Consider the following 14,715-nt stretch of genomic DNA (forward strand, 5'->3'; position numbering starts at 1 on the left):
AGTGGCCTTTGTGCTAATTATGACGATTGTGTCATTTCATATTAACAAAAGACAACAATAGCAGCAAAAAGAACAAAAAAATAGAATGTGGACCAGTTGTGAAACATCATAAAGATCATTGCTTAAAGTATTATGGCAGCGAATGGATAATCGACACAAATGTAGAACTTAAAACACATGCATACACACACACACACACACACACACACACACACCATCACAGTTAACAGGTGCCAAGGACATTGTGGTGGGAGTCAAGTTTAAGCTCAGTACCATGTCAAAAACAATACAAAAAATCCCATAGTGGATGAATAACAATAAAGTAAGGGTTTACACACTGCACATGTCATCACAGACAAACACACACGCACACACAAAGATTTATATACACACACACACACACACAAATAACCCTCATAGAGACGACCAAGGGTGTAATTCTCTCTACAATTTCCTCCCCTTTGGTGAGAAAATAATATGTTAGCCCTAATCCTCCCTTCATGGAGGAGTGGTGTCTGTGTAGCAACAAAGAGACACAATAGAGCCTATTCTCTCTTTCTCTCCAGATCAGGTAGAAAACATGACAAGATGATGTCAACAATGAATGGATAGTTGAGTGAAAGCAGCACTGAGTCAGAATGAGGGTTAAAAACGTTGACGGCGGCTAGCGAGGCTATATTACAGCTCAGCGGAATGCAGTGGCAAACAAATGAAGTAATTCCTTTTGAATGATATTTCCCCTGGAAAAGTCTGATATCACCCAGAAAGTGAATATTATTAAAACACCTGTCTGTCTGTCTGTCTGTCTAAACTGCATGCGGTAGGTTGTAAAAAGTCTTATAGTGCCACCCACAGTCGTTTGCAAGTACTGCATGTTGCAGCAAAAAATGTGCAAGAAGTGTTTTGAGAGTCTGTAAATGTCTGGTCTGTTTGATGGTCTAGCTACTCTTACGATTAAGAATCCTGATGAAATCTCCTCCCGGCCAAGTAACAGCCATGTCTGTGGCTCTTGTTAATAAAGTCCCTCCCTCTCGTTCCCTGAACGTTCTCCATGCCGGTCTCTGTCCCCGCCTCCCCTCCGTACTTCATGTTTCTATCCCTCCAAGCTCGTCTCCAGGTCCCTCTCGCTGTCCCTACCGGTTAGTTTTTCTGTGTCAGGTCCCTGCCTAGTTAATCTAGAGGTGTCCCCCCTGTCCCTCCCATTCCCTCCCGCCCACCCTCCCTCTATGGACAAACACATAAGGGCGTGGGGGCCGTCCATCAGGGGGAGCGGCCAATAGCGTCCCTCTCCCTCCCCCCAGATCAGGGCAGTGCAATACACAGATGGATGAGTTTCCCAATCACCCTCCTCCTGCTGGCTCACCTGGACAGACAGAAAGAGCACATGGAAAGATGTGTGATATCCATGAGTTCCATGGAAAAGTACATGATTGGCATATGCCCATCCCAAAAAACAATCACCAAAACAGTTCACAATGCACAGGTTTTCAACATCAAACCCAACATCTGCTGTGTGTAGGCCTGTCACGATGAATAAATGAATTAACTGCAGAATAAATAAAATGAAGTCCATAATTTTGCTGGCCTGACATGATATGATGTGCATGCATGTTTTATTTTTCTGTTTTTTGTCAATATTCAGACAGATTTTCAGAGATACTGACTCAAAATCAGAAATATTATGATTTAATACACCTGAAAAAGGTTACACAGCCATTTGTGAAGCTTTGGGACTCCAGCAAACCACAGTGAGAGTCATGATCCACAAATAGCAAAAACATGGAACCCCAAGCGCAGAGTTACGACTCATCCAAGAGGTCACAAAAGACCCTTCAACAACATCCAAAAAACTGTATGCCTCACTGACTCAGTTAAGGTCAAGTGTTCATGCATGAAGTGTTCTCCATCGTGACAAAGACACCAGAACTAAAACCACTGCTGAACAAATATTAACAAAAGAACATCTTGATGATCCCCATATTGGTCTGACGAGACAAAAAGTTAACTTTTTGGAAGGTGTGTGTCCCATTACATCTGACATATAAGTAATGCCCCATTTCAGTAAAAGAACATAATACCAATTGTAAAATATGGTGGTGGTAGTGTGATGGTCTGCAGCTGATTTGCTGTTTCAGGACCTGGAAGACTTGCTATGATAAATGGAACCATAAATTCTTATGTCTACCAAAAAGTACTGAAACTAACTTGGGTTCTGCAGTAGGACAATGATCCAAAACACACCAGCAGGTCCACTTCTGAACGGCTGGAGAAAAACAAAATGAAGACTCTGTAGTGGCCTGGTCAAAGTGATGACCTGAATCCTATTGAGATGCTGTGGCATGACCTTAAAAGGGCACTTCATGCTCAAAAAACCCTCAATGTGGCTGAGTAACAACAACTTGTTATATTATTAGATCAGGTTATTAATTCTGTAATTACAAATACAAAATACAATTCTGTTGTTTTTGTTATGTTGCGGTTTTGTTTATTATTGGTGGTTTGTATAATTGCAATGTAACGTGTGGTGGTATTAAGAGATGGACTGTCCCCCCAGACAGCCTGGGTAACAAACTGCCACTGCTATCATGTAGACCTTGCACAAAAAAAATAATTTCGAAAAAATTAATAAAAATCTAATTTCTAAATGTGCGCGAGTGTACTGTTAAGTGCGCAAACTTGCTCTAAATAAACACAATGTTATGTGTTACTTAAGTAGGATCTGATTGCCTTTGGCTGTACACTAATCTTACCTCTGTCATTGTATCTCCTTTGCAGTATTAAAATCATAAGTTGTATCTGTAACAATAATGACATGAGTGGAGTTACCTCTTGGTTGGGTGTGGAGGCTCTAAACACCGTAGCAGGCTGCCAGTCGCTCCTTCAGTAGAGGGGGGAACTGCTCCGAAAATTGTTGCCAGTTCTCCTCTCCAACCTGCTCCTTGAAACCATGAAGGATCTATCGAGAGGCGAGGACATATGGGTCAGTTGATTTTGTATTTTTTTTTAAATCCAGATAGAGTTGCGTAGGCTTTTCTAAGAAGCCAGTTTGGAGGTTTCCGTCAGCATCATACTCCATTTTTAAGTCTATTACAAAGAATTCTATAATTGGCAACTGCAGCTTTAGCTTTCTGTTTGGAGATGGAAAGTGTATGGCTGAAATCCACAAATGCATATAAGCCTTCTCCAAGCATTTTTTTACTGTAACTGTATAGAGTAAATTATTCTTTTGTTTTGTATGTAGACCACTGTATGTGTAAATTTGTGTTGGTTGGGATGTACACTGTGTAGTGTGAAAAATAAAGTTTTATTTGTTATATTTGTGAGTACAAAAACAATATTCAAAAGCACTTTATAACACATCTAATATGTACCATCTGTAATAAAGTATAACATTGAACAAAAAAAGGCCTCGGCAATTATAATGAATGAATAAGTGTTTTCATTGAGAACAGTCAATTCAACTGTTTATTTTATAAATGTCGATTCATATTAGGCATATGAGAGCATTTTGAGAAGAAATAACATTTTGAATGCAAAGTTTCATTTTGCAGGAGAATTACAGGGTTTTGCTCATTGTGTGTGTAAACAATAGATGAAAAACAGAACGAGCTGAGACACTTTTGGGAAAATAATTCATGAGATTACTCAATAAATGTTAATAAACCAAATGCCTAGAAACAAAAACCATAAATTATCATCCAGTGATTCCCTTGGCAAACTGGTGCAGAAGAAGCAGTAAATCATTGCAATTATGGTTCGAAAGTTGCATGTTACGAAAATGGTCCTTTACCTTATAGAACATATCTCTCAGATCATCTTTGGGGTTCACCCAAGAAGCCACTGCATCGCAGAAGAAGATAAAGTCCTGAAAATAAATTAAATTAATACAAGACTCAAAACGGGTTTAAGGGAAGGGAAGACAGTAGATCTCTTGTACAAACTATGAAAACGTCCCACCTGCACAACACCTCCAGGATTCACACCAATCATCATGCAAATCCCGCGGAAAGCAGAGTCTTTTTCCTCATTGTCTCGAATGTTGCGCAGTGATGTACACCTGCCGCACCGAATTATTTATTAGTGTGTGAAGTCTATTGTGTAGTGATCTCAACAGCACAAAAATCTCACACTACTTTCATGAATATCTATTTGAAGACAGTGTATGGCCTTAATAATGATACAACTATGTACTGCTTCGATTAGTTCATTTATGTAAAGGCAAAGAGGGAAAATGTCCTAGAAACCAACCAATTCATGAGCATTGCCTGATGGGGTACAGAGGCGACACCAAGTGACGTGAGCCCCTAGAGGACACTTGTGCATACTGTGTCGCTACTGCATGCCAATGAAGACTCACCAAGGTCGGATAAACTGAGGCAGCATGGGTGCGACTTCCTGGGGACACACATAGCCCAGCCGACCGATGGTGATTGCTAGAAGAGAACAAAAGGGAGTCAGGGTATGCTAGGTTGCAACAGTAACAATCATTTCAAATGGGGACGGCATACCAAATGGTTTTGATTGTTATAAATATTGTATAATGTACAAAATTTTAACTTTGTTATTGTGAGGTCATTAAGTCGAGTTGTAATGGCGGCATAATTGACCTAATGTAAAAGTAATACAGTAAACCTTGGATATATCGGATTCAATTGTTCCCACTGGTTTTGTCCGATATAAGCGAAATCCGTTATATGCGTATACCGGAAAATGTCCATTTTACGCATATATCGGATTTATATCCGGTATATGCGTAAATCGGATTTTATCCGTTATAAAAAGGCACTTCCTTGACTATGTTTCCAATGTACCTGGACGCGCAGGCAACGCTGCATATGCTGCAAATGACGTCGACACGATTCGGCGAATCGGAGCGCCATCCGATATATGCGAGGGAAATTTAATGGAAATGCATTGGAACGGGACTGGAGATTTTGTCCGAAATAGGCAAAATCCGTTATAAAAAATCCGATATATGCAATGAATTTTTATTGGAAATGCATTACAGAAAAATCGGTTCTTTTTTATCTGTCCGTTGTGAGCGAATTTCCGATATATCCGAGTCCGATATATCCGAGGTTTACTGTAGATACCAACAGAGGGGGCAATTGATTATTTAAAAAATGGAGTAGGTTGGAGAGGAGAACTGGCAGCAATTTTGGGCTGTTTAGTATAACCTTCATGGTTTCAAGGAGCAGGTTGAAGAGGAGAACTGGCAGCAATTTTGGGTTGTAAGTATAGTAGTATAAAAATATATATAGTATAAAAATATATTTAGCCGAGTCCCTGGCTCGGTTGCATTTGATTTGACTCATTTTTCTTTCATTTATTAAGTGAGGCAGTTTCACTTTTAAATCAAATACCACATTAATAATGACTCAATGATCAAGGACATTTCGGTATTCAACAACAAAAAAATAATTCCATATACCGGTGTTCTCCAGTAGGGTCTTAGGGGTGTTGGGTCGATTTATAATCTCAACCAACTGGCTCAGAACCATAGCAATGTACGGTTGCATCTCCACGCCTGAAAATGTGTGACATTTAAACACGTCAGTCAAAACGCATGTTAAATTCAACCATGCACACAACAAAATAGATTTCCCGCAGCTCACCCATCTGCATACAGATCTCTCCGATGGCCCAGGTCGCATTGTTACAGACGGAGATAAACTCTGGGTTCAGGTTGGTCCCTAGGATAGGCATGAATTCAGCTGGGGAAACAGGAACAAAGACAGATTAACGAATAATACACACAGACAAGAGGCACCCATCTTTGGACTCCATCAATGAATGCATTACCAATGCAAGGTTTGACATGCGGGAAGCAAGCCTTCGTCAAGTCACCCAGCAAAGCGAATGAACTCTGTCTTACTTCAGGCATTGTATCCTGCAAAAACAGAGAGACAGACAGAAATTTGACATACTACTGCGCTTACTTTTTTTTTTGTTTTGTTTACAAAATGTGGCTAATTTGAGAATGTACACTAACTATAATACAATTTCATATTTTTTCATATATTTACTATTGACATAAGGATTTATTTAACATGATGTACTTGTGCAGATGAACATTATAGATGGTCCAGCCAGTGTAGTTCACACACTGAACAACATTGCCATTCATTCATTTTCTATGCCGCTTATCCTCACTAGCATCTCAGGTACACTGGGTGGGGTGCACCATGGACTGGTTGCCAGCCAATTGCAGAGGACATATACCAACAACAAATAACAATTCAAACTCACATTCATACCTATGGAGAATTTAGAGTCACCACCAAACCTAACATGAATATTCTTGGAATGTGAGAGACTTACAGGAAGAACATACAAACCCACAATCTGACTGTGAGGCCAACATTCTAACCACTAGGCGGCCCATCTCTTCCGTATTCCATGTTTCATAGAAGGCCTTACCTGCATGCACTGGAAGAGCAGAGTCATAATGTTGCTGCGAGCCACGAGTGTGTCCACATGACCGCCCAGTCCCTCAGCCAAGCCGCTCAGGAGATCCAGAGCCACGATCATGAAGTCCTTGTCAGGTGCCTCATACTGATCTGGCTGCTGACTGTACATCTAATAAAAAAAACACACACATATTTACATGTGTGAAGATGAGAAAATCAAAATCTGCAAACATTCAACTTTTCTTTGAACTCACCATGGCCTGTGCCAGAGTCTTCTGGACAAGCGTGACACAGCGCTGGTAGACGGGCTCACAGTACGGGAGGAAGCCACTCTGCAGAGCTGTAGCTACTGATGACAGACACTCAAGCAATGGGAAGAGATCTTTATCTTCATCCTTCAGCTCATTCCACTTGGAGATCAGCGGAGGCATCAACTTCTGGATGTACTCCTACAAACAAGGGTGTGGGCTTGGGAAGTCGTTCACAAAATAAGCACAAATGTGAGGGCTGTGAAGCTTACAGGCTGGTTCAGATGATGCCCCACAGAGTCTGCCAGCGTTCCTATGGCATCATAAAGGATGAGCAGGTTCTTGTGCTGGTACTTCCCAAAAGCAAACACCAACGTGTCCAAGATGAAGCTCAAGTAAGGTACCAGCTCTGTGCATGCCTCCTCCTCCAGGGTGGCAAACGCACTTTACAAAAAGAGGTGGCGGATGAGGAAGAAGTAGGAGCAGCACATGGGGACGAAGAAGCAAGAAACAATCGCAATCTGTACCTGCAGGCTGCCTCCTGTACCCTCTTATTGCCATCCAGGATGCGTTTGAGGAGCTCGGTCATGAGAGGTTTGAGGTGAGCGTCAGGTGGCTGGCTGACCACCCAGTGAGCGTAACGACTCAGGGTCCAGCAGGCGATGGAACGGACCAAGGCCTTCTTGTCACACAAACACTGGATGAGGTGGGGGATGAGCTCAGGCAAGTAGGGTACCATACCCTGCATGCATCCTGGAGAAAGAAGAATATATACTTTGTTTTTTCCCGCTTAATTCTGTTGTATGGGGCAACAGTGAATGTGTTTTCTACGCTTTTCGTTTGTGAAAATTGGAAAATGTGCCCATTGTTGAAACCTTTTTAATATGTTGCCTTGGCTTGGACGATTATTTTTATTTCTTGTATATCTGAAATGTTTAATAGCAAATGCTAACTGGATGTAATACATGAATTGTATAATGAAAGACATGTAGCCATTTTGACTACTACTACTAAACATTTTAACTACACACTGAATTAAAGTGCACATTTTTAAATGAATCAGATATTTTATGTATGATATATTTTGATAGGTTTACCTGTTTAATAAGTAAGTACATCATTTTGACTTGTAACTTGCATGCTGAAAAAGTGTTTGCACCCAGTGTTTGATATACATGTACAATGTACATAAATACTTGAAACAGATTAAATATATATATCAAAAGTAGGGGGTAGATTTGATCTCTGACCTACACTACGACACGCGCTGCCTTCAAATCAAACATGGTATCCGTAAAGCAGAATTAAACAAAGGATTAACAGGAAGTGACAAGGATTTCATTAACGTATAGTCGTCAGGTGCGTGGTCTACAAACGCAAATAACCTCAAAAAACACTGGCGCTGACAGCTGTGGTAACCTCCTTTATCTACCTCTGCATACACTTTAAAACATTTCTAATCACATGTTAGTAGGAAACTTGTCCAAAAGAAACATTCTACCAAAAATAATAGTCCAAAAATAATGCCAAGGAAAACATTCCCAATTCATCTTGAGTCCAGATTAAACCAAACATCTTATTTCACTTTTTCCACAAACAAAACAACTGACACAAGCAACACATTCAATTATCTAGCTTGACCTAGCTTGTTCAAAAACACACATAAAAAAAAACATGACTAGAGCAGGACTCACCCTCAGCTATGGCCCCCAAAACCAGGATGCCAGACTCTTTGATGACCCAGTCGGGGTGGAAGAGCAGACCTTTGAGCAGGGGTAGGAGATGAGGAAGCAACTCCTCTCGAAACACATTGGCCAAAACATCCAATGCCGCAGCCGAACATTTCCCTGGAAGTAAAAGTTGTGAAATGGTAACCATGTCCGTGGAAAAGTTGATAAATCATAACCATGTACCAAACATTTTAAAAACAAAACGAAAAATAAAGTCAATCAGTTTGAAAGTATTGGAAGAAATATCAATTATTCAGAAAAAGAAAAAGCTTTATTATTATTAATCATTTCTGAGAAAATAAAAGTATTACTCACGTAGGTTCCAATCAGACAGCGTATCGTCGTCATCATCGTCATCGTCATCAATGTCCTCTCCCTCTTCACCCTCCCCTCCTTCGTGCTGCAGAGTGACAGTGCGGGACTTGTGGAAGCGAGGCTTGATGTCTTGCTCGCTGTCTGGAATGGCTTCATCCTCCTCCACGTCACCCTGGAGAACCACAGAACGTCTTTGGAGGTCACAGACAAAAAGGAGGCAGCGGCGGAGGCTATTTCCAGGGGTGACGGCCTCACCTTTAGAAGAATTATATCAATCTCAGAGTACTTCATCCCGTTCACCAAAATTGGGATGAGTCTAAAAAAAACAGACAAGCACAATTCTTAGCCGTTTTTGCATATCAGACATTTTTGACTTCTTTGTTATGACATTAATCCAGTCCATCAGGCTGCTGGCATTTGAGTACTCACTGGAGCAAGTGGCCAGACAGGGCCTCCTTACAGATGGGCTGTTCGGCCAAAGTCAGCCAGAATTCACAGGCCTCCAAAGCCACATTCTCATCTGGGTCTTGGGTACGCTGCAGCATGTACTGATGGGTAAACAACCACATGAGGAACGATGAGGAAGCGCGTATGAAAGCTGAAGTAGTTAATGAAGGTCACATCCTCACCTGGATGATGCTGTGCATGTGCGGAATGAGGCGATCTATGCGGACTTCCAGCAGCATGACGAGAGCCCTGCACACATTCTTGCGCACCTCGCTGTCCTCGTCACCTGCCAGAGCAAACAGACTCTGGACAGGAAATAAACAAGGAGAGAGAAATAGACTGAATTATTGGGAGAGGTTCTAAAAGGTGTTAAGGGTGAAAGATAATGAAGGACAAAATAAAATACAATCATTGTGACATTTGCTCACAGAAATAAACATTGTTTACAGTGGACTTTAAGTGTAAAAACAAACAAATGGCATTAGTAAATTTGAAGTCACTGACATTGCAGCAGTTACACCCACTTCAATTCTTTATTCCAGGAACATGAATCACATTTTTTTGCTGCAGTGAAATAAATAATGGTGAAAAACACATTCACACACTCACACCCACAAATCAGTAGTGTGAACGGATGGAACGGGAGGGAAAGGCACACTAGAAAATAGTTATTTATATTTCTTATGTTTCATAATAATCGCTAATAATACCTTGTAGCATTGGAATCAGATGTTACATGCTTTAATTGCAGTTTCTTTGCGAACAAATGACATGTTCCACTTTGTGCCACATATAATTGTTCAAGCGATTTGTGCACCTGTTGAGGTCTCGGACTGTGGGTTGTCTTTGTGACATTGACTGCGCTGATGGAAATGAGGCCCGATCTACCGCCGTCATTACAATTTATTTGCAGTCTTCAAACCACACATTTTCTAGCTTACACAGAACTAGCTTGTGACTATATGTATAGTTTGCAGATTTTGCAAGCATTTCTACACGCGTCTACAATTGTCTGCAAATCACTGCAAAAACAAAAGTTAAAGACATTTTTTTAATGCATTACAGGGTGACTCACTCAAAACTGCAGAAAATACTCAAAATACTCAATTACCAACCTTAGCACAATCTTGTACTCAAACTACTGATTTATACACTAATATATATATATATATATATATATATACACACACACACACTATAATGTATATACTATACACCACTACCATGTGTCATCATTTTCTGATATTCTTCTAAATCAAAGGGAACATTATTTTGTTACCACAATTTTTGAAAAAAAAAATGTAAGCTCATATAAAAATAAATACAATTACTCACCTCAATGAAAGTGTCAATAATATCCATCAGAGCCTGAGCTCGACCAATTATGAACTGGTTCACGCATGCTATGGCATGGGACCTGAGGGGACAAAAAAAAAACCTCTGGTTCTATACAGTCCTCGGTTTATGTACGAGTTCCATTCCTAGACTGTGTTGTTAATCGAGTTTTGATGGAAGTCGGATCTTTTACTTCTATTTAACTCCTAAAATCACTCACATGAAGAACGTTAATTTATTGTCTATGCCGCTTATCTTCACTGTGGAGGGCAGGTTACACCTGAACTGGTCGCCAGACAGTCGCAAGGTACAAATAAGCATCCATGTTAACATTGTGTGTGGAGGAGGAGGGGGGGGGGGGGGGGGGGATTCTTGCAGCAGGCAGCAGTAGTCCTGCTGGATGTTACAATATGACCTTTATCCTTAATGATGGCCGCGTGTTGAGGGTAGTGTGGCTGCAGACCAAAATTAGGTAATTAATTTATGGGAGCGCGTACAGAACCACAACACGCTGAAAACTCAAAACGCATGACGCGAGCACCAGTTGTCGACAAATTTATAATGGTGTGGGAAACACTGTATTCATATCAAATTATTTGATTAAAGAGATGTCTCATAGTATAAAAGGTAAAAAGTGCCATAAACTAATAACAAAAAGGACAATAATTTAAATTGTTAAGTTAAACAGCTGTATTTTGTTGCACAGATTTATGCCCCTTTTCAGTTTTCCATCTAAAACAAAAAGTGACATTAAAATCACAAATTTCAAACCCTCTTAAGAAAGACACATTGAAGCTGTTCCGACAAACCTGATCTTGGGACTGCAGTGTTTAAAAAACTGCAGGAACTTGGGAATCATGATGTTGAGTGGCCTGTTCAGTGCATCGCTGTCCAACAACTCGGACGAGTCTTCACAGATCTTCTGCAAAGCTCCAAAGGAACCCTGAAAGATCGATTCAAGAAACCTCACATGCAATTAAAATATTTACTTGCTGGAACACAAACTTTTATTGGATGTGCAGATATGCCCTTCTGACCTCACAAGTGTTATAATCCTCCGAGTTCAGCAAATTGCAAAGCTGCGGCAACAGTTCAGGCCAGGTCTGCAGCTCGCCTTTGGAGGCAATGGTTGTGATCAAGATACCTTGATAGCAGGAATGAAAAAAAAACGTTACACATAACTAAAATGTTTATATAATTCAAAAGCATATTGGGGGGAAAAAAGAGCTACACTACCACGTTACCTGCAGAAAGAAATCCACCCACCTGCACTCTGACTCACAATGGCTACAAAATACAGATTCCGACATTTTTATTTCCCTCTGATGCAGGGGTGCTCACACTTTTTCAGCATGCGAGCTACTTTTAAAATGACCGAGTCAAAATGATCTACCCACTACAAAAATGCAAAACATCTATTTATTTTCAAATGTATTGAGGATTATTTGTACGTACAATGTATGTTGATGTACCTTACATAACCAAATGAGCCAATATTGCAAAACACACATAATTAACTATTAACATTTTTTGTAATTACCTGAGTTTACTTTGATGACTTGCACTGAATTGAACCAGCCAGGGATGCATAGTCCGGACAGTAGCTGCTGATAGCCAGGTTAGCCAGGCAAACGCACTTCGAAAAAGACATTGTGAAAAAAAAAGTCCACCTCCCATTCCGTATGGAAGTGATATGTTTTTGCCTTTTTACTTGGTCCAGCTCCTTCACTCATTTTAGTGACCATAAACTTTAGCGAGGGCTTAAAATCTGACGCAATTCGCCGACTAGCTTAGCACTTTGCATCGTTGTTTACGCATGAGCGGTGACCTAAAGGTCAAAATTCAGTTGTCATCTGACTGGTTGTCCTGTATGTCAATCAAGTAACGGGGATGGATGATAGGCTGACATCGTAGGTTCTGCTGCACTTAGAGACGTTGTTTGATTTGATTGGTCGCCCGAAGGGCAACATTCAGTTGTCATCTGAATGGCTGCCCTGTATATCAATCAAGTGACGGCATTGATGCTAGGATGATATTTTTTTAATGTCACGCCGCGATCGACCAGTACCACCTCCGCGATCGACCGGTAGATCGCGATCGACTTAATGAGCACCCCTGCTCTGATGTGTCGCAGCACTTACCGATTGTAGCTCTGATAAGTGGCGAAGGGTCACCGATGTTGTTGAGGCATTCTCGTTTGATAAAGTCAGCCACATTGGGAGGAAAGTTCTGGTAGTGGGCCTTAACGTTGTTCTTCAGTATGAGGCCACTGAGGGAACGAGTGGGCTCATCTAGTGAGAGAAAAATGACTTATCAATATTAGCAAAATAGCATGAGGGTTCTGGTTAGTTTAGATTTTTGTGTAGGTATATTCACAAGACAATACACACCCTCAGATTTGAGGCTTGTCAGTACAAAGATGAGATAGTTGTTGAAATCTGGAAACTGGTTAAGTTGCTCCAGTTTCTGCAGGCTGCGTTAAGGAGCTCACACACCCTCACATACCGTGCATGGTTGCTTGACTTTTGAAGACGGGCCTTATAACCAAATATGTCGGTCTCACACTGTTTCGGAGCAACATACATATACAGCAGACAATACTGTATGTAAAGGATACTTCTTGTACTGCTCTCTGTGTCGCTGTGTCTGGAGACTGGGAGTCCTTGAGGAGCTGGAGCACTTGCTGCAGACCTTGTTCATCTGGTTGCCATTCCATCCTGCAGCACAAAAACAAAGAATTTTGATGAGATTTATGAAGCACACAGTTACCTTTGCATGCACCAGTGGAATACAATATTAGATACTTGAACGCTTAGGATTCAAAGCAGCATATAAGGCCTCACTTGCTGTAAAGCAATGACAATTAATTACTTTCACATGAGTATTAAACAGAATAGCCAAACGCTGCGAATGATCCATTGTGACGCAACAAGCATCGCCATTTAGGATACATTAATTAGCGGTTCATGATTGATCTCCAGGGATCATTACACACCGGTTCCATAGTAAATTACCTCTTTGATGAGACACAGAAGATGAAATTGCCGCCCGGCTAATCTTTATAACGTGAGGCCCAGACAACACAAGAGCAAATGTCTAGCGAACTAGCTTAGCGTCGTTATAACCGTTAATACGTAAATTACAAAAAAAATAATAATACAGTCAAAGGCAATACTGCGTTAACTATCATTCACCACTTTTACAGGAGCTGGGATTATTGACTGAAATCACTGCCACAATGTATAAGTGGAACGCATTAATATTCATAACAGCCGTCGCGAATTCAAACCTCCGGCAGCTAATAGCAAAGGCTAGCTAGCATCAGCTTGAATGTACCGCGAAAATGTTACCTGGTCAGTCCGGGTTATCAAGCGTAGGTTTCTCTGGGCAATCCTGTAGCTATGCTGAAATGACGAACATAAACTTAATATAACTAGGATTTGTTTTACTGAAAACTTCAGATCTCTTGAGATCTATGTGAGCGCTATGCTGCTAGCTGCTAATGTGACAGAGATTGCATGCCTTGCTATCAAGCCGGTGATCAGCATGAACACAGTCGGCTTCCGTACGGGGTGGGTCGCCGAGCACCACAGTCTCTGCGACGTGACTTGACAACTAAATCGCTTTCGATATCTGCTTATTGACTTTTTAGACATTTGACGCGCGCGACCTTCTCGCGCTTCTGTTATTAAGATACATTTATGCGCATATTTTAAAAGTTGGTTTTCCATATCTGGCCGCTAGATGGGGTCTGTTTTATACGCTTATTTGTTATGCAGAGGTGGACGATACTACGTATGGATCCGATACCAAGCAGATACAGGACAGCATTGCCGATGCCGATACTTTTTTTTTAACTTTAACATTTTTAAGATAATTCGAGGATTTTGTCAATTTTTACTTTTAATGTTGTGTTATATATAATATAACAATATATAATACAACAATGTAAGACAATGTAAAATATCACCACAGTAATAAAAATATTCCCTAATTACCTTGTTTGAGCAAAATAAAGTCAAAGCACTATTGGTTCTCATTCAAATCTTTTGACCCTGAATCCAAGGATTTATATTGTTTGAGAACCAGTGTTGGATGAATTTCTTTACAGTTATAGCTACTATTACTTCCCCAAAAAGTAATTCAATCATAATGGAATGACACCTTCATAAATATAATTAGTTACATGGGACTCTGTCGTCACAAATGAGGCCTGGGTGCCATTTTAGC

The 14,715-nt window shown here is 40.6% G+C and overlaps 1 protein-coding gene across 1 annotated transcript; it reads right to left on the bottom strand.

The window, feature by feature from the left end:
• Positions 1-1,216: 1,216 nt before the first annotated feature.
• Positions 1,217-14,056, bottom strand: tnpo2b (transportin 2b). The gene is made up of 24 exons (XM_058086977.1): positions 13,836-14,056; positions 13,103-13,202; positions 12,876-12,951; positions 12,627-12,776; positions 11,523-11,629; positions 11,295-11,428; positions 10,486-10,567; positions 9,333-9,455; positions 9,133-9,251; positions 8,959-9,019; positions 8,704-8,875; positions 8,353-8,505; positions 7,186-7,411; positions 6,931-7,102; positions 6,665-6,859; positions 6,421-6,579; positions 5,803-5,890; positions 5,616-5,714; positions 5,432-5,527; positions 4,358-4,433; positions 3,958-4,057; positions 3,791-3,865; positions 2,827-2,956; positions 1,217-1,363 (listed from the first exon to the last, which is right to left on the bottom strand). Exons 2-23 carry the CDS (start codon positions 13,199-13,201, stop codon positions 2,849-2,851), a joined length of 2,670 nt encoding a protein of 889 aa, XP_057942960.1. The 5' UTR covers position 13,202; positions 13,836-14,056; the 3' UTR covers positions 1,217-1,363; positions 2,827-2,848.
• Positions 14,057-14,715: the final 659 nt, after the last annotated feature.

This window comes from Doryrhamphus excisus, chromosome 1 (genome assembly GCF_030265055.1).
Source record: "Doryrhamphus excisus isolate RoL2022-K1 chromosome 1, RoL_Dexc_1.0, whole genome shotgun sequence".
NCBI lineage: Eukaryota > Metazoa > Chordata > Actinopteri > Syngnathiformes > Syngnathidae > Doryrhamphus > Doryrhamphus excisus.

What these genes read in the sequence shown, in the direction of transcription:
- tnpo2b (XM_058086977.1), bottom strand. Translation starts at nt 13,201, where the DNA reads ATGGAATGGCAACCAGATGAACAAGGTCTGCAGCAAGTGCTCCAGCTC. An exon ending in CACTGCAGTCCCAAGATCAG is followed by an intron (nt 10,568 to 11,294) that starts GTTTGTCGGAAC and finishes TTGTCCCCTCAG; the next exon opens with GTCCCATGCCATAGCATGCG. An exon ending in GACCCTACTGGAGAACACCG is followed by an intron (nt 4,434 to 5,431) that starts GTATATGGAATT and finishes GTTCTCTTCTAG; the next exon opens with CAATCACCATCGGTCGGCTG.